This window comes from Bison bison, unplaced genomic scaffold (assembly GCF_000754665.1).
Source record: "Bison bison bison isolate TAMUID 2011002044 unplaced genomic scaffold, Bison_UMD1.0 scf7180017864370, whole genome shotgun sequence".
Classification (NCBI taxonomy): domain Eukaryota; kingdom Metazoa; phylum Chordata; class Mammalia; order Artiodactyla; family Bovidae; genus Bison; species Bison bison.
The window spans coordinates 8,641,895-8,660,437 of record NW_011494942.1 but is presented as its reverse complement, the minus strand read 5'-3'; the positions used below and the strand labels follow the sequence as shown (position 1 = coordinate 8,660,437).

The window sequence follows — 18,543 nt, the reverse complement described above, 5'->3', positions numbered from 1 at the left end:
CTGAGCGCTGAAGAATTGATGCTTTTGAACTGTGGTGTTGGAGAAGACTTTTGAGAGTCCCTTGGACTGCAAGGAGATCCAACCAGTCCATCCTGAAGGAGATCAGTCCTGGATGTTCACTGGAAGGACTGATGTTGAAGCTGAAACTCCAATAGTTTGGCCACCTGATGCGAAAAGCTGAGTCATTTGAAAAGATCCTGATGCTGGGAAAGTTTGAGGCCAGGAGGAGAAGGGGACAGCAGAGGATGAGATGGTTGGATGAGTTTGAGTAGACTCGGGGAGTTGGTGATGGTCAGGGAGGCCTGGCGTGCTGCGATTCATGGGATCGCAAGAGTCCGACACGACGGAGTCAGTGAACTGACTAACTGAATACTAACAGAGGTTCACCACCCAGACCACCTATCATCTAATTATTGTCTAAAACTAGATGAGGTGAATAAAACCGGACTAATATTTCATTGTGAAAAGTTTCACTCTTTATTAAAAAGCATGTTGTGATGTTTGGTATATGGAAAAGCACACCAAACTACGAGTTGGACTTCAAGTTCTGCCTTAATTATTAATTAGATTTATGATCTTAGGCAATATTTAACCTTCATTTATATTTTCAGTCTGTAAAATGAAATGCTTGGCCTAGACTAGTTATTACCCAACTTGAGCAAAACGGTCATCTCCCAATACTAGTTTCCTTGGTCAAATATTTAAATAATACTGCATAATCCATGGGCTTCCCTGGTGGCTCCTGCCAATGCAGGAGACATGGGTTCAAACCCTGGGTCAGGAAGATCCCGTGGAAAAGGGAATAGCAACCCACTCCACTGTTCTTACCTGGGAAATCCCATGGACAGAGGAGCCTGGCAGGCTATATGGGGTCACAAAGAGTTGGACATGACGTAGGGACTAAACACAACAGCAAATGTAACCCATAACTCACTTAAAGATCCACAGTCTGTTAGCACATAAAATGATCTACATCTTATAGAAAAGAAATGTAAATTTGCTTAATATTAATTAGATTTACATGACAATGGAATGCTTATTTGTTTTAGTTTCACTTGTAGCCAAGAAATTTATGTTCCATTTATGTCCAATATATATTTTAGTAAATTACTTTTGTGGAATGTTTATCTAAATGTTATCTAAAGATCCTTCCAGGTTTAAAATGCTGAATCCATGACATGAAAATCTACATATGCTTTTACTTCTTGACTTTGAAGGAGATATTAGTATATTTTTGACTTTCAGCCCTATTGTTGTTCCTTCCAAAAGATAGCTTTCATCCCTAAATGTTCACCTATCACATGTCAGAAATAACACAGCTTAGTTGAAGCCATAAAATGAAAGTATAAACAGTGGTAGATTTGGTATGACCTAACTCCTGGGACTTTTTGAAAAATCACATATTAGCCATACATATTTTTTGCTTGTTTGATTTTTCAATGAGCTCTGCCACTGCAGCTCAAGGGAGATTAAGGGAAAAAAACCTACATAAACACAAAGCAAAAACCTGAGCTTGTGTGTAAAGCTACTGCACTGGAGCGAATGTGGTTTAATTCTTGGCACTGGGAGCTTGTTGGAGAATTACAATATGTTGGCATGAGTCTCTGGGTCTCATTGTTCCAGATGAGGGAGTCAGTCTTAAGAGTGTTTGGCACTGAAGGGAAAAAGGAGTGAGAGTTATAGGGAATGAACAGGCCTAAAGAGGCAGGATGCTGTTGTAACAATGGCTGGCACGGTTAGGGGGGCCATTCACTGCTGGGGATTGCCATAGGCATTGATGTGAAGAAGCATATGTGAGCAAAAGAGGCAAGGGTGAGAAGGGAAAGGCAAGCAAACTTACCAAATCATAACATTCTGTCCTGATGGTAGAAAAAGACAAAAGTAACCCAGTTATAGTCATCTTACTAATAATAGGTTGACTGATAAGGAGAGCTTTCAGTTCTCTCTAATTTATCTTTTAGCTTCTTTTTTAATATATATTTTATTTTTTCTTTAAAATATATATACATCTTTATGCTTCACCTAAAAAAGGGGGATTCTTAAATTAAGAGGCCATGGTTTTGTATTCCATCTGTTCTACTTTCTGGCTAGGTGATGCCGGGTCTTGGTTTTCTTTCTGAGCCTTGGTTTTCTCATCTGCAAAATGGATATAATAATAATATACACCATTGACAAATTATTGTATCTGACAGCATTCTATAAGCTGAAATGCCATGCAAATAATAATAACTAATATTATCCATCATGCTTATTGTAATAAAGAACACCTAGCTTTAATGTTGACGGTAATCATGATACTCTGATGCCTGGGAGAAGTACATCTCAGGAGACTCTTTAAAGCATTTAAAATAAAACTATGATACATCTTAAGATGAAAGCAATGGCTAGTACAGAATTTAAACATTTGGAAATAACTATATGTCCAGAAACATGCCATACTCAATTGTATAAAATACAATCCTAAGTATGTATATTTTTTCAAAATCGCATTTTAGAAAATGTTTAGAAAATTGAATATTTAATAGATAACTACTCTCTCTTTGACTCCATAAGCACTGAAGCAGCCGTTACATAGCTGTGTCAGATTTTACTTTAATCATATTCACATATTAATGAATAGGTGTATTATAAATATTGAGATTTTGCCATTTGGTCTTTCACAGTTCTGATCATTTGTATTCTATGGGATCTTTACTCTTTTCAGAGAAATTCAGTCACTGGTACATGTCCATTTATTGTGATCATTATTGTGAGATCATTTCTTAACATTTCTTCATGAACTACTAGTGGAAATAAATTGGAACAGTAGCAGTTGTAGAATACCAAACATGGATTTGCTTAAAGCTCTTTGTTTTAGATTAATTCAAATAGAGGGGTGAAATGGGTGAAAAGATATGCTTTAGTTCCTCCCCGAGCTAGACAGTGTCAGAGTCCTGGTGAGAACCCAGATTGCTTCACATATAGCCCAATAGTCCTTCCAATATGTGAATACATTTTCATTTCAAAGCATATATCTGCTATATGGTCATAAGTGAAAGTGAAAGTTAAATCATCATGCTGCTACTGCTGCTAAGTCGCTTCAGTCGTGTCCAACTCTGTGTGACCCCATAGACGGCCTCCTACCAGGCTCCTCTGTCCCTGGGATACTCCAGGCAAGAACATCATCTTAGGTTCTCTTTAAATTATCTAGAACTCCAAAGTTCAAAGTCATATAGTGGCACTACATCCTGAACATAATGAAAGCTCTAAGGAATCTTGGCATTTTATCTCTTCGTGCTGCCCATAGGAACATATTACCCTGGGATATTCAATTTATCCTTTCAAATGTTTACTTCATCCATCCACTGAAGTTAATAACAAGAGTTTGTCTATCCATGACTGTTTTGCAGGTAAAATGCAGTGATGTGTATGTATTGGAAGGAGCAAAGGCTTTGGGGTCCAATAAGTTGAAATTAGCTCCATATTGATCAAGTCACGATCTTTCTCAAAGCATTTGTTTCTCAGTGGTGAAACAGATGTACCAATATATAATTCAGGAGATTATTACGAGAAGCTTGAGATACCTATTGTAAAGGACATGATGCACTATTTAGCACTTAACCTCAAAATAGTAGCTATCATTATCATTTCATTGACAACAAGAGACTTAGGAATCTGTAGAGAAAACAAAACAAACCAAACCTTAGGCCAAGACTCAGCTCTGCCCACTACATATTAGTCCTTTGGTTTTTTTTTTTTTTAAAGAACTGGAAGATAGATATAATAACGTAATCTGAATCTTCAGGTGTTTGCTTTGATTAAATGAAGACAATGCTAGTAAAAGCATCTAGCATAGTTCCTGCACACAGGATGGTCAATACATGTTTATTGAATCTGCGTTTTAAAAAATATACCTCATCCAAATTCCAAGTATTATTGTCTTTATTCATCTGAAGGCACAACAACCCTGAGTTAGATATATTTCTGATCTTACATCTTTCGAATTACTTGGTCTTAAAGAAGTTATTCATTTTTCTCTAGTGTATGTTAAAAGTCAGGTACTTGGGAAAAAAAGTGGCTTTGTATGCAAGCCTTCTATCTTCATGCAAGTTAATAAAGAGGCCAGGAATGTTCTGCAGGTTTCAGAAATCTGGCGGCTGTTTCTTTAACTCTGCAACTTAGACAGAAGACTTCTGTTTCTTTATGAGCACACTACAGTGAATATTTTGTCTAGCTGCAGGGGAAAAGCTTTGTCATGGACTTTGCAGACAATAGCCTTAAAAGTAAAATGGTCTGCTTTTGGTGCTGGAGGTTCAGGGGCCTATTGTTAGTACACAATGAATTTCTATTGCTGCATTCCTGCTTTGCAAAGGTTTGTTAGCTTTTAGTGACTGACAGTACTCTATTGCAAAGACCATATTGGCTGTGCCCTGTTTACATGCTACTCAAGAATTTTTGTAGGGTGCTGGTAAAAAGAAAACAGTGGTGTTTGTTTGACCTACTCTGATAAGGTTTTAAAAATGATTTCACTCACAAAGTGTTTACTGGGAATGTAGAAACATTGAAAATCCCTGTAGAAATGTTTTAAAGTTACTTTTAGAGCCTTAGTGAACAGAAATATTGATTACAGTAAGAAGAGATTTAATGCATTTTATTACTCAGAATTACCATTATCATCTTCAAAACAACATGGTCAACAAATAGGGATATTTTAAGAAAAAGTAGAATCTTTAGCATCCTTTTCCATTAAGTGCAGCAAAAGAAGAGGGAAAAATACAGTTCACACATTCCACGGAAATGTGCATACAGTAGTTGTGTGTGTGTGCACACACTATATATACAAGCCTTTTGAAGAAGTACTTATTCAGATATTTCAGCAGTTTATTTCCCCCAAGTTTTTGGCATGTGAAAAAGAAGGATTCATGTCACAGTTTTTCCAAGGAAAATTACACCTCACTTCATTGAAAACTCTACACAGGCTTCTTGACTCTGATAGCTGTTGTCTTTAAGATGAGGGCCTGAGAATAGTAGAAAGCATTAACCAAGGAGACGCTTTAAAAATGCATTTTATTGTGGGGAAAATTAACCCGTTTCTAATAATCTTATGGTCTCTAGGCCAGACGGTCCCTTTGATAAGTTAACGTGTACTCCCTTTATGCTCTTAGTAGGGGGTAAACAAATGTCTGAACAAACACAAATACACATAAACACCAGTGTGGAGAATGGCAGTGTGTGTCTTCGATCTAGATAATAAGTGTGGGTATTGTTATTTAGATGGAGCATACTGGGACACTTATCTTTTAGTACACACCATTTTCTAACTGAATGCAGTGCTAATCGCGGGATTGAAAGCCATTGTAATTGTGTACCCATCTAAATGCTGACAAGAATATACAATTACATTATTTGGAACTGAGTTTAATGTTTGGGTGTTTTATTAGCATTTATGTTTACTTATACATTAAAATTCAACACAAAAGGAGATCAAAACCATGTAACATAAAGAAACAAGGATCAAACTACAGCATAACTCTGCTCTCTAAAACCTCCGTGTCCTGTCTTAACACAGGGCATTTTAAAAGAGTATGACACAAATCTGAAATAAGCAAGTAAGTTTCCATTACGGGCATTACTCCCATCTCTAGATTTTGCAGTGTTTGTAAAGCTTCTTTTATACCAACTTATTTTTATATGTTCGCGATACTGGCAAATCTTTCCACAGTGTGCTTACCACCACACGATGTTAAACACATATTATAAAGTGGTTGTAATTGTAAACACACAGAGGGATATAATTACATGTAGCAGATTTAAGAGCTAATTCTTTGCCTTTTTTTTTACTCTGCATTTTATCAACATAATTATTTTTTGACTGCAGACTAACACCCTGAAATTGACAAGCATCCATTATAGCAGGAATTTGTTCACTAAATTGAAAAACAATGAATTGCAGGTTTATATGTACCCATTGTCATAAAGAATTAGTTAGGCTTTGTTCCACAAGAGGAAAAAGCTAATGATTTTGAAACAGCAGGTGACAAAACACATTCTTTTTTTTCCTCCCCTGTTATCAGTGTGTTGATGAAGTCATTATGAACTGGGGGCGGGGTAAGGGTGGCCTTATTTTTAACAGATAGACTTTTAATGAACTACATTAGAAAGATAGTCATGTTGATTTGCCTACCTTTCTTTTTTTCCTTTACTCAGAAACCCCCAGTATTGAAAAGCTACTCTCAAAAGACTGGAAAGACAAGCTTCTTGCAATGGGATCAGGGAACTTTGGTGAAATAAAAGGTAATATATTTGCAATGATTTTGATCCAAAATGTACCAAAATGAGTCTGATATTTAGAAATATGAATGGTGGTAAACTACTTTTGCCCCCATGCGTTCTGTTTTTACTGTTTCTTCTCTCTCATTTGAAAGAGAATATACCAGAGTTCTTATTTTCTCTCTGTCCCTTATAATAGTATATTGTCTTAACAGAATGACCTATATTTTTAACAGTCTTTGGTTTTCGTCATTTTTAAAAATTTTAAATGATTTACTTTATAAGTACAAACGTATCTACAGCAGGGTTAAAACTGTATATTACAAGATAATAATTTTCCACAGTCTACATATTAAAATTATGAATGTACATAATCTACATTTAAAACCAGGAATGATACAGGAAGATTTAATTCTTCATATGAAAATAAATGGAATTTAGAAAGATGGTAACAATAACCCTGTATAGGAGACAGCAAAAGAGACACTGATGTATAGAACAGTCTTATGGACTCTATGGGAGAGGGAGAGGGTGGGAACATTTGAGAGAATGACACTGAAACATGCATAATATCATGTATGAAAGGAGTCGCCAGTCCAGGTTCGATGCACGATACTGGATGCTTGGGGCTGGTGCACTGGGACGACCCAGAGGGATGGTATGGGGAGGGAGGAGGGAGGAGGGTTCAGGATGGGGAACACATGTATACCTATGGCGGATTCATTTCAATATTTGGCAAAACCAATACAATGTTGTAAAGTTTAAAAATAAAATAAAAAAGAAAATAAAGTCAAATGGTCATTTCAATTAATTTAAAAGTGTGTTTTCTACTAACATAGTAGGCAACCCATGGTTTTCTAGTGTTGCCAATAGGACACTTTTGATTCTAAGTTCTAAAGGATTAAATTTAAGAAAAAATATACTTACCAATATCAATAGATTTTGTTATGTATTACTTTGTATGTTTTTGATAGAAACTGAATATATATTTAAAATATCACCAGATTTGTATTAATATACATGTAGAAATATGTGTATAAATAACTTTTTTGCATATGTCTGTTCATGCACGTGTTCTCCCAGTGAGAGGCAGTCGTCTCTCAACATTCTGCTACATCAGAGCATCTTAGAGAAAGACAAATCATAAATCAGTCTGTTCAAAAGTTTGACTTAGGTGATACCAGCCGTCTCGGATTGGAAAGCTTCCAGAAAGTGTTTGAGTATTTCACTGTTTATCCAACTATTTGGAGTTTGGCTATGGTTAGTTGTGAATGGGCGGTAAGAGAATAAATTCCTGCTAATCCACAAATTAAGTATCCATAATCTATAATGAAATGAGATTCAAGCAAATAGTAGTTAATATCCCTTACAGAGCTTGAAGACAGAGGTTAAAGAGAACAGTGAAGTTTCTTCTTTTTCTGAAGCAGCAGGTCCTTTATTTTGTGGGATTTTAACCCATTTGCACCTGCGATAGAGGACATATCCTCCAAGGTTCTTTATTCTGCTTTGACCTGGGTAGTAACTAAGAGCTGAGCCAAGAAGGCCGCCTGTTCCCAGCCTTGTGATCTCATTCCATCGGAGGACAAGCATGTTTCCCTACCTCGTTTTCCTCACAAGTCTAACTTGAAAGCAGCCAGCAGCAGTGATGATAAGCTTAGAGGAAAGAAGCTCAGCTGTCCTTTCAGGCTTGCCTGTGGGGTTAGTTCAGGAAGCTGCAGTACAGTCACAAAAGAAGTTTCTGTCTTTAATTTTGAGTTTTTTAAGCTGCACATTCAGAGCACAAGTTTGGTTATTGTCCTCTGTTTCTGTTCAAAAAGCTGTTTTCTGATGCATTTTAAAAGCACCTGTAGATCTTTCTTCTGCTGGGGGGCATGGTTGTTAGCTGCTTAGATCAGGTTTGGCAGAAAACTGGGGGGAAGAGGGGGAAGCACTATGTTACTTTTCCTACTGACTGCCCATGACAGTTGCAATTACTGTCCATTGTTCATAGCTGGCGCAGAAGTGGAGAGGGTACAATAGTATGTTGCCCTCTGGGGGTAAGGGAATTTGACTTAATGGTTCTTAGAGGGTCAGACACTATGATTACGTGCTGCCCAGGAATGTGGTTTTCATGCCACCTGAGAAGAAGTTAGTCGAGAACAATGGCCTAGCTGTTTGGCAGCTATTTTTTATGAGGCAAATAAAGGTGTAAGTCTCATGTATGTGTAGACTGTTTTCTGTCAGGGTAGGGAAGGATAGGCATGACCTTTTTATAATCTGAAAATATGAACTTACTCCATTATTAGATAATTTATTAGGGATAATTTAGAGTAATGTAGTTGAGTAGAACCTTTGCTTATATTACAAAATTTACAGCCTTTACAGTATTTACTGGGTCTTCTCGTGAATTGAAACCTCTCCTCCACTTACACTGGTCAGTTTTCGCTTAACTTTTTAAAATCAATTCCAGGAAGCATGTGAGTAAGTGAATGAATGTGCCTGTACATATATGTGCGTCCATGCTTGAGCATGTAAGACCATACGTAGCCAAGTGAGGGCAGAGCACAGTTCCTAAGTGCTGCCTTTAGGTTGCTGTGAGTGAATTGCTTTCAGGGCATTTGGACAAAGACTAAACTTACAGCTTGTGTGTGTGTGTTTTAGTCGCTAAGTCATGTCCGACTCTTGCAATCCCATGGACTGTGCCTGCCAGGCTCCTCTGTCCATGGGATTCTCCAGGCAAGAATACTGGAGTGGGTTGTTGTTTCCTTCTCCAAACTTACAGCTTGGTAAAGTTCAAAGAAGCATTTCTTACTATTACTTATTTAAAAAAGAAAAAATCATAAACTTTTAAAATAGAAGAAATAAATAGTATCTGGTTTGGATAGCTTAGCTATCAATAAAGAGTTATCATACCCACTTAAATTCAATCTCATTTCTCAAGAAACAATGTGAGTTAGGAAAGGTCACCAACTTCTAAAAGCATAAAATTATTTTTCATGTTATATTATCTTGCCTGTTAGAATTTAGACCATTTTATCGTCTGGTACTTTGGAAATGTAATTAGGCTTTAAAGTTACATTAGAAAACAATCCTCTGAAAAACATACAAAAAGGACAGTGGATTCCATTTTCCAGGACAAAAGAGTTTGACTAAAAAGCTCTACTGATAGCAGTCAATATATGTTATAAACATATTGCCTGCCTAACGAAATTATTTTTTCTTCTCTAATCAGTCATATAGTGTAACGAGCCAGTTTGCAGAGGTTTTGGCCTTATCTATAACAGAAGCACTGAAGTAATGGTTGTCTGAAAGGTGAAGAAATATATTTTATAGCCTCATAGTTACTGAGAAGGGGAAAAAACAGTGCCTGCACTCCAGTTGGCAGCCAGGAGCGTCACACATTGTTTCAGCTAGCATGAAATTCCATTACACTGAAGGTCATTGCTTTGGCACTTCACCTGAGGACAGTATCTGGGGATCCATGGCAGCTTTGGCTAATCTAAACAGATCATTTGTTTTGCAACAAAGTCATTGCAAAATGTGTGTTTTACTGAGTTCAATTTATTTGTAGAATTATAACAAAAATATCTGCATGCAAAAATTCTCTTAAATATTTCTGTTTTGGTCAGGTTCTAAAAGCAGGGCATTGTTTGAGAGGTGTTCTGGCTAGATCACTCAGAAAAGCCTAAATCAGTCTCTTTACCTGCCTTGTTTGAAGAATTCTTTACTCGCGTTCTTTACCATTGATATCCCTGTAGACGCTTCTCACCCTGCTCAGGATACATTAATTTAGGTCAACCAACTGTTGTATATGATACTCAGGAAAATGCCAGCTGCAGTTGGTATAATGAAAAATGGCTCTTTTGGAAAACTGTACTTTTTTTTTTTTTTCCTAAAAGATGGGACATAAAAGCAAATGCACCAAACAGCTCTAGAATGCCGATAATAAGTTCAAGGAAATTATTTAGCAATACTGTGGTCTATCAGAACTCATGAATTACAGACATGCTATGTAGTTTCAACATGTCAATTAAAATAGACCCTCTCTTAGGTGACATAAAATTTTGAAAATTAAGAGGTATGTAGATTTAGTATATGACTTGTAAGAGACAATTCTCTTTAAATAGCATTAGAGAATTTGAAGATAAGCAGGCTTGAACCAGAATCAGGTCTTAGGTCATCTAGTAAAAGGTATCCTTGGGTTTTTGTGAATTTAAAACAAGGAAACTAAAAATCTCAGCATTTAGATACGTTAGGATTTGTACAACTTTGAAGTTGTTTTAAACCCACTCTTAAAAATCCAGTAACTATTTAAGAAACACACGTTTTGCTAATTACCTTGTGACTATTTCATTTGTGCATAAAATATATACATATATATATATATTTATATATGTCTTCACATTTTTTCAGAGGGGTTGGAAATGCTGATTATTTTCTGAGGGAACTGTTGGATCTAGAATTTGTTTAACATAAGAGACAGCCATAAGGAAGGTACATAACATATATTCATTTACTTCTAAATAAAGTAAATGTTTAATGTTTTTAATCTACTAAGCTTGTTTTATAGTTCCTTGTAGTTGCTTATGAGTAATGTTTTCCGTTTTTGTAAAAACTATTTCATAAGAACTGAAGAAAGACTACTGGTATACAGAATATAAATTTTTAAAATAAGTCTGGCAGTGTATATAAAAGCAGAAAGTGACTTTATGTTTTCTGCAAATCAATTACTTGCTCTGTCTTAGAAAGCCAGAGTCCTTATGCCAGTGTATAAGCACAGCAAGTGATAGAAAGAGAACAGTCAGCCACTGGCTCTCCTTGATCTGGAAAATGATAATCCAGTTCACCAGTTAAGAAGTTTTATACACTTTTTACAGAAGGGACTTAATAAAGCATGTTTTAAGTAGATACTGTTACATAGTTAATCTGGGTTTTATTATTGAAAATAAAATATGCTCTCCTCCACATTTTCTCATTTAAAAATACATTCATTCATTTAACAAGTATTCATTTGTGTGAAGGGTGTGAAGATTCTAAAATTAAAATAATTATAAAAACATTTATTTATTTATTTTTCTTGTAGATGGGGACTCCAAAGCTTATGCCTTCCAGATCACTGGATAACAGAATTATCCTAAAGCCTTTTCCTTTTTGAAGTGAACAATTCTCTACCTAGAGAAGCATGGTACAGTTAAAAAGACGCAGTGTCTTGTTGCCCAGATTCTTTCAAGGACTTGTGGGAATCAAGCTACTCTTAGTTTGTTTCCTCATCCGCTCATTTAAAAACAGTTGCATTGATTACATGCCCATTTATATACAGGCACTTTGTTAACATCTTCCTTACAGAATTATTGTAACAAAGTCATTTTATTCCCATTTTAGGTAGGAAGAAATTGAATCTCAAAGAAAGATTAATTATCCAAAACCATATATTTAGTTATGAGAGAGTCAAGAGCTCACTTTAATTCTACCTTCAAAGCCTGTGCTGTTTACACGATGCTTGGTAGTCAGTCTCCAGTAAGCTTGGAATGGGTGATACCTAAAATCCTGTAAAACTTGAAACATATTCAGACCCACGACAGCTAGGTGAATAGTGTCTCTAAGATGCACCCATCATTAGCCTACTCACATGGTGAACTGTCCTTGTACATTACCTACCTTACTAGTAGCCCACAGTTTGGAACCCAGTACGTATTTCACGAATGAATGACCAAACAATGCCATGTTTTGAGATAGTTATTATTGACTGTATTCCAGTCTCTACATGCAGCGAATGTAATGCCATATTTTTTAAACTGTTGTTTTACATTTTAAGTACAATATCCAAGTAAGTGGATGGATTAAATTTGGGAGAAGTTTACAAAATTACAATCTCCATTAAAAAGTAGACTTGTCTAATAAGAGATTATATAGAACTGAACTTTTTTTTTATAAAAAATAACAATGGTACTTGTTTTCACTGCACAATGATAGTACATCAGATCAGATCAGATCAGATCAGTCGCTCAGTCGTGTCCAACTCTTTGCGACCCCATGAATCGCAGCACGCCAGGCCACCCTGTCCATCACCAACTCCCGGAGTTCACTGAGACTCACGTCCATCGAGTCAGTGATGCCATCCAGCCATCTCATCCTCTGTCATCCCCTTCTCCTCCTGCCCCCAATCCCTCCCAGCATCAGAGTCTTTTCCAGTGAGTCAACTCTTCGCATGAGGTAGCCAAAGTACTGGAGTTAACATCCCAGGAACAAAATATCCAGTCATGGGGTAACAATGGTAAAGACCATAGCTACTTTCAAGTGTTCCATTTCACTCTAACTGTAGTCACTCCTAAAACTGATAACTTTCTATAGTACATATATTTTAAAATCCAAGCCAAAGTCCGCCATTTAAGATATTGAAACAAAGGGAATTCCCTGGTAGTTAGGACTTTGTATTTTCACTGCTGAGGATTGGGGTTCAATCCCTGATGTTAGTTAAAACTGCAAGCCGCCCAGTGCCCAGTGCAGCCAAAAAATAAAGGTATTGAAGCAAAAAGGAACTATTTTTTCAAAGTAAGTTGCAGAAACCCAAAAGTAACTATATTTATCATATTAGCAATGATAATACCCCTTATATAATTTTAGTTGATTCCAATTTCTACGAGTATCAATATTGCAGTAAATGGTATGTAATTAAATTTTATCAAAGTTTGATTGCATTCATTGTCAGTGAAAAAGACCAATTCACAGATGTTTGTAGGTTGGATAACTTAAATATTCCTTTGATGAATCAGAATAATGCCATTCATACCTTGTGATGTTGGGGTCTAACTTTTTACTCTTGTTGGATAAGACTGCCACTGAAAAAAGCTTTAGTAATAAATTTAGAATAACTTAAGTTAGTTTCTATTCATTATATTTTTAGTTCATTCAACAAATACTGCTATCTGTCTTGCCATGTGCTATGTTCTGGAGATGTAATGATAGCAAATGGAGTAGACAGATTTCTGCCCTTCTGGAGCTTACAGTCTAGTAGAGACTCTTTCACTAGGCAGAATTTTTAAAGGCAACACAATGAATGACTTTTAGATCCTTCAAGTGGAATACCAATTGAAAGCAGCAACATTTCTATAAAAAAATTAAATTGAGTAGAGTCCTATCCAAATTACAACAGTGATAACGTAAGGAACACCAGCAATAAAAGAACAAAACATCCTGGCAAAGACTGACTATTGCTTTGAAACAGAGAACTAAATGTGTGGTAATGTTTCCGAGGGAAGAAACATGATATCTAATTTACTTTTAGTGTTGAAATTCTAGGACTTTCCTTTCCTGAGTGACTCTTCCTTCCTTTTATTTTTCCTTTAGTTGGATCAAAACTTCCAAAAATTTCCTGTGATTTTGATTGTTCAAGTCAAATTTGTATTTTGGTAGAACAACATTTAGGAAATATCAGCTTCCAAAGATTTTTTTTCTCATTATATCAAATGTATTTGAAACCATCCTTAATTTAAATAGTTCCAATAAGGGTTTTGATCTATTTGCATAGAATTGTACATTATCAGTCAATTAAGGACTTTGTTCTTAAGTTTATTTATTTAATTCATTTAATAAAAAGTTATGGGGTGTCTTGGCTTCCCTGTTGGCTCAGATAATAAAGAATCTGTCTGCAATGCAGGAGACCCGGGTTCTATCCCTAGGTTAGGAAGATCCTCTGGAGAAAAGAATGGCAACCCACTCTGGTATTCTTGCTTGGAGAATTCCATGAACAGAAGATTCTGGCAGACTGCAGTCCATGGAGTCACAGAGAGTCGAACATGACCAAGAGACTAACTACAGTCCATGAGGTCACAGAGAGTTGAACATGACCAAGTGACTAATACACACACACACACACACACACACGCACAAGGTGTCTACCATGTGTGAGGCACTACTCGGGGGATATTGTGTTGAACAAAACAAGCTAGTATTCTGCTATCATGGAGCTTATTCTCTACTGGGAGATTCAATAAATAAATATCAGTAACAACACAGCATATGGTGCTGACTACTAAGTACAGAATAAAGGTGGAGTCACGTGATAGAAGAGGAGGGGGTGGCTTTTTAAATTTTGGTGTTCAGGAAAAGCACTCTGGGAGAGGAGTTGGCATTTAAGTTACTATTTGGATGGATTGGAGTCGATTGGTTGATTGGTTGGTTAATTATCTCCTCCCTTTAAATGTAGTCTCTATGAAGCAGACATTCTGTCTGGCTTGAACATTGTAGGGCCCCTAGCTCCTAGAATAGTGTAAAGCATGCAGGAGGAATTCTGTGGATATATGTTGAGTGAATGAAAGAAAAAACCAAAAAGCTAGTAGTTCTTTACCAGGGGTATTTGGTAATGTCTGGAGACATTTTGAGGTGTTACAACTAGCCAGGGTGTGCTACCAGCATCTACACCGCATGCCTCCCCAGGAAGTGAAGCATCCAAACTAAAATGTGTGTGGCACTGAGATTGAGAAACTCTAGGGGAAAAGTTTACCAGAGGGAAATACTTGAAATACAGAGGCCTTAAAATGGGAACAAGTTGCATGTTGGTGTTAGGGAAACTGAAAGAAGGCAATGGACTACAATATTTTGGCAAGAGAAAATGGGAGGAGATAATGCCAAAGAAAGGCAAGGGCCTCATCATTTAGGGCTCTGTAAGGGCAGGGAGTTTGGAATTTATTCTATGCCCAGTATATAGCTTTGAAATGGTTTTATTCTGTTGTGTGATATGAGCTGATGTGTGTGCATGCTAAGTCGCTTCAGTCGTGTCCCACTCTTTGCGGCCCCATGGGCTATAGCCTGCCAGGGTCCTCTGTCCATGGGATTCTCCAGGCAAGAATACTGGAGTGGGTTACCATTCCCTTCTCTAGGGAATCTTCCTGATCCAGGGATCAAACCTGGGTCTCCTGCCTTGCAGGCAGATTCTTTACTGCTAAGCCACCTGGGAGCCCGACATGATCTGGCATATCTCTCTAAATGACCGCTCTGAACTTCTGTTTGGAGAATGGGTTTTAGTAGGAGAAGTAGAAGATAGAATGTTTAGAAACTGTTGGGGGAGTCATGGCAAGAGAGGAGAGATGGTAATAACCTGAACTGAGGGGCATTAGTGGAGATGAAAACACATGGACTGATTTTACAATATGGTCTAAGGATGAGAAGATTCCCAGTGAATCCGATGTGGAAGATGAAAGAATATAAGCAATGTTTACATGGTGATTATCTCTTCCTGAGGTTGGAATGACTGAAGCTGGTTCCCTTCCTTTATGACTTCCCTCACATTGGGTTATGGAATGTTCTGATGTGCACTTCTGCTCTGGAACCTACAGAATGAAAAGAATTGCTCTCATGATAACCATTCTATAGTCACTAGGCAGTAGAAAGAACTGAAATGTAAGATATTTTTGTCTTGAAAGCCTTCATTCTTAGGGAATCGAAGCAAGATTAGCATAAATTAAAACATACAAGAGTGCAAGTAACTGAAACATGAAAGATGAAGGGAAGTGAGATAAAGGTTCACAGAGTTTGAATTGAACAGAGACAATAAAATTAGATTTCAAGTAAAAATATTGATGTCTGTGTGACTAAGTGAAGACAGGATTTTGTTAATATTTCATATACTGAATGCCAAAATGATATTTGTTGGTACTCATTATCAAATATATATATTTCTTTATACATTGGTATTATATCAGCTATAAAATAGATAATAGTACTTTAAGCTCTTAAATTATACTTATATGTATTTACAGGAAATACATGTATTTGCCAAGTAATAATAATAATAGTAATAATATTCATTGTAGAAGATTTTATAAATGTAACAAATATGAAAAGATTAAAATGACCCATTTAATGACCCATCACCTAGGAATAAGCACTATTAATATATAGATAAACTTTCTTCCAGTCTTTTTTTCTATAAATGTAGATATGTGAATGCCTTGAAGTGTTTATACAAATGTTTCATTTCTATCCAACTTTTTCACCTAGCTTTATGTCATGAACAAGTTCGAATATTATAAAATATTCTTAAAATACTTTTTCTTCATGGGTACAAAATACTACCATCTGGATGTCCTGTAATTATTTGATGATTTGGTATTTAGATTGTTTCTAATATTTCATTTAAGAACTTTATTAATACTTCATTTTCTGTAGTTTTCTTGGGTTAGATTTTTAGAAATGAAACTGCCTCCTTGATTCTCACCCATAAACCAAACCCTTTCTCAGACCTTTGCTCTCAGTAAATGGTTCTTGCATCTTGCCAAAAATCTAGGATGTGTCCTGAATCTCCTTATGAGTATTATAAAACATGATATGTGTCACATTTCCTAGTGTATATTCTGAGAAATGTGATAGCAATTTACTCCTCTTGCTGATGGTGTATGAGGGTATACATTTTACCATCATTTGAATATTTTCATTGAAATATCTTTCTAATACATATTTAGATTATTTAATATTAGGATTCTGATTAGAATAGTCATATTGCTATTATTCTTATAAAAATTTTCTTCTGTTTAATGGAATCCAAATATCTGGAGTATAATAAATCCTTAACAATTTATTGAGCACCTGTCCTGATTAAGACTAAGAATTGATAATAAGGAGTATATGATATGTTTCTTGCCTTCTGTTCCACTCAGAACTTCCTTTCTGGATATCTGTTCTATAGCCTATGTAAATTATATTTGAAATTTTATTTCCATTTCAAATGGGCACATGAAAATTAGAAGCTTATAGCTACTACTTCCTAAAAGCACGTGTTTTTTCATCATAAATTGATGAAGGGAAATGTAGTGAGATGGGGAATGGTGACTGAGTTATAATAGATCTTTCTATCTAATTTACATATACAGGTGGCAAATACATTATTGAGGTAGTGCTTAGTGTCTTATGTTTGAATTGAAAACCGTAATTAAAAAGTGTGTTCTCTCGTACTGCTAGTTCTTTACCATAGGGGTCTTGTCTATCTGATGAATCTTAAAAGAACAATTAAAAGTGATATTGTTTCTATTTCAGTGAACCGCTCACATTTCTGGTGTAACAAATCAGTATTTTAACCTGACTTAGAAGATTCACTGGCGTGGTTTAAATATCTCAAACGTACTGCTTATTTTAAATTATTGTGTGATTTGTTCTCCAAATCTTGGATTTAACTGTAACCTTGAGAGGCCATAATGTTAGTTTTACAGCTATGTTTCATTATTTCATGATAACATAAATTTATATTCTCAAACTTGAATACTTTTTCTGCTAGCTCTATTCTATCTTTGAAGAAAGCCTCTGAGTGGCATTTGAGAAAACTGTCTAAAACTTGATGGGTTAATAGTTGTTGTTGTTGTTTTTTTTCTTTTTAAATGTAGGATTCCTTAATTCTGATTTTTCAAAATTCTCGTTTTAAGAAAAGGAGATATCTCTGATAATGATAACTTGGTCTCTTAATAACTTAAGTTATTATGTTTTCAGGTTTTTCTCTTGACTCTTTATTTGATTTAAAAAACTACTTAAAGCCAAGAACTGTGCTTTAAACCTCTTTTTATTTCCATCAGGCCCCAGATTAGAACATTAAGAATAATAAATGCTCGGCCAATAATATTCCATTTACTTGTAAAATTAAAGGGAAAAAAGCTATATAGATTGTTACTTGTCATAAATACAAAATAATCAAAATATATGTTCATCCTGATATTCTATAATGGATAAATAGCCATCACTTTTTACTATTGAGTTACAGTTTGAAAGAAGGTAAGTATATGTTTGTTTGGGTGCCAAAACTTTTATTTGTAATATTTGTCCACATACCCTAGTCATTGTGATTGAGGAACCACTCTCTTCTCATTTCTCTGTTTTTTCACACATCTTATTGCCATCTTATTCTCAGGGACTCCCGAAAGCCTAGCTGAGAAGGAGAGGCAGCTCATGGGTATGATCAATCAACTAACCAGTCTGCGAGAGCAGCTGCTGGCTGCCCATGATGAGCAGAAGAAACTGGCTGCGTCTCAGATTGAGAAACAACGCCAGCAAATGGAGCTGGCCAAGCAGCAGCAAGAACAGGTGAGTCAGAAGTAGAGACACAGTCTAGTAAGAGCTAGAGGCACAGGCGTTGTTTCGCCTGCAGCTTATAGGTCACTCTGTGAGGCAAACAGAGATCAATAAAAGCTTCTCTCCTCTCTACCTTGCATAATAAAAAGGCAGAATACCAAAGTAAACAAAAAACTGATCTGAAAAAGCTTATCAACTATTTCAGTGGTATGCAACATGGAAATGATTGTAATCAAGGTGATGGATAAGAGAGAAATACAA

General features: G+C 36.0%; 1 protein-coding gene across 17 annotated transcripts in view; it reads left to right on the top strand.

The window, feature by feature from the left end:
- Window positions 1-18,543, top strand: part of SOX5 (SRY (sex determining region Y)-box 5) — a 1,168,670-nt gene that overhangs the window by 904,986 nt on the left and 245,141 nt on the right. For all 17 annotated transcript variants that reach the window (XM_010855967.1, XM_010855969.1, XM_010855977.1 and 14 more), the window contains 2 exons: window positions 6,187-6,273; window positions 18,122-18,294. In XM_010855967.1, coding sequence (XP_010854269.1) covers window positions 6,187-6,273; window positions 18,122-18,294 — 260 coding nt within the window. The remainder of the gene's footprint in view (window positions 1-6,186; window positions 6,274-18,121; window positions 18,295-18,543) is intronic.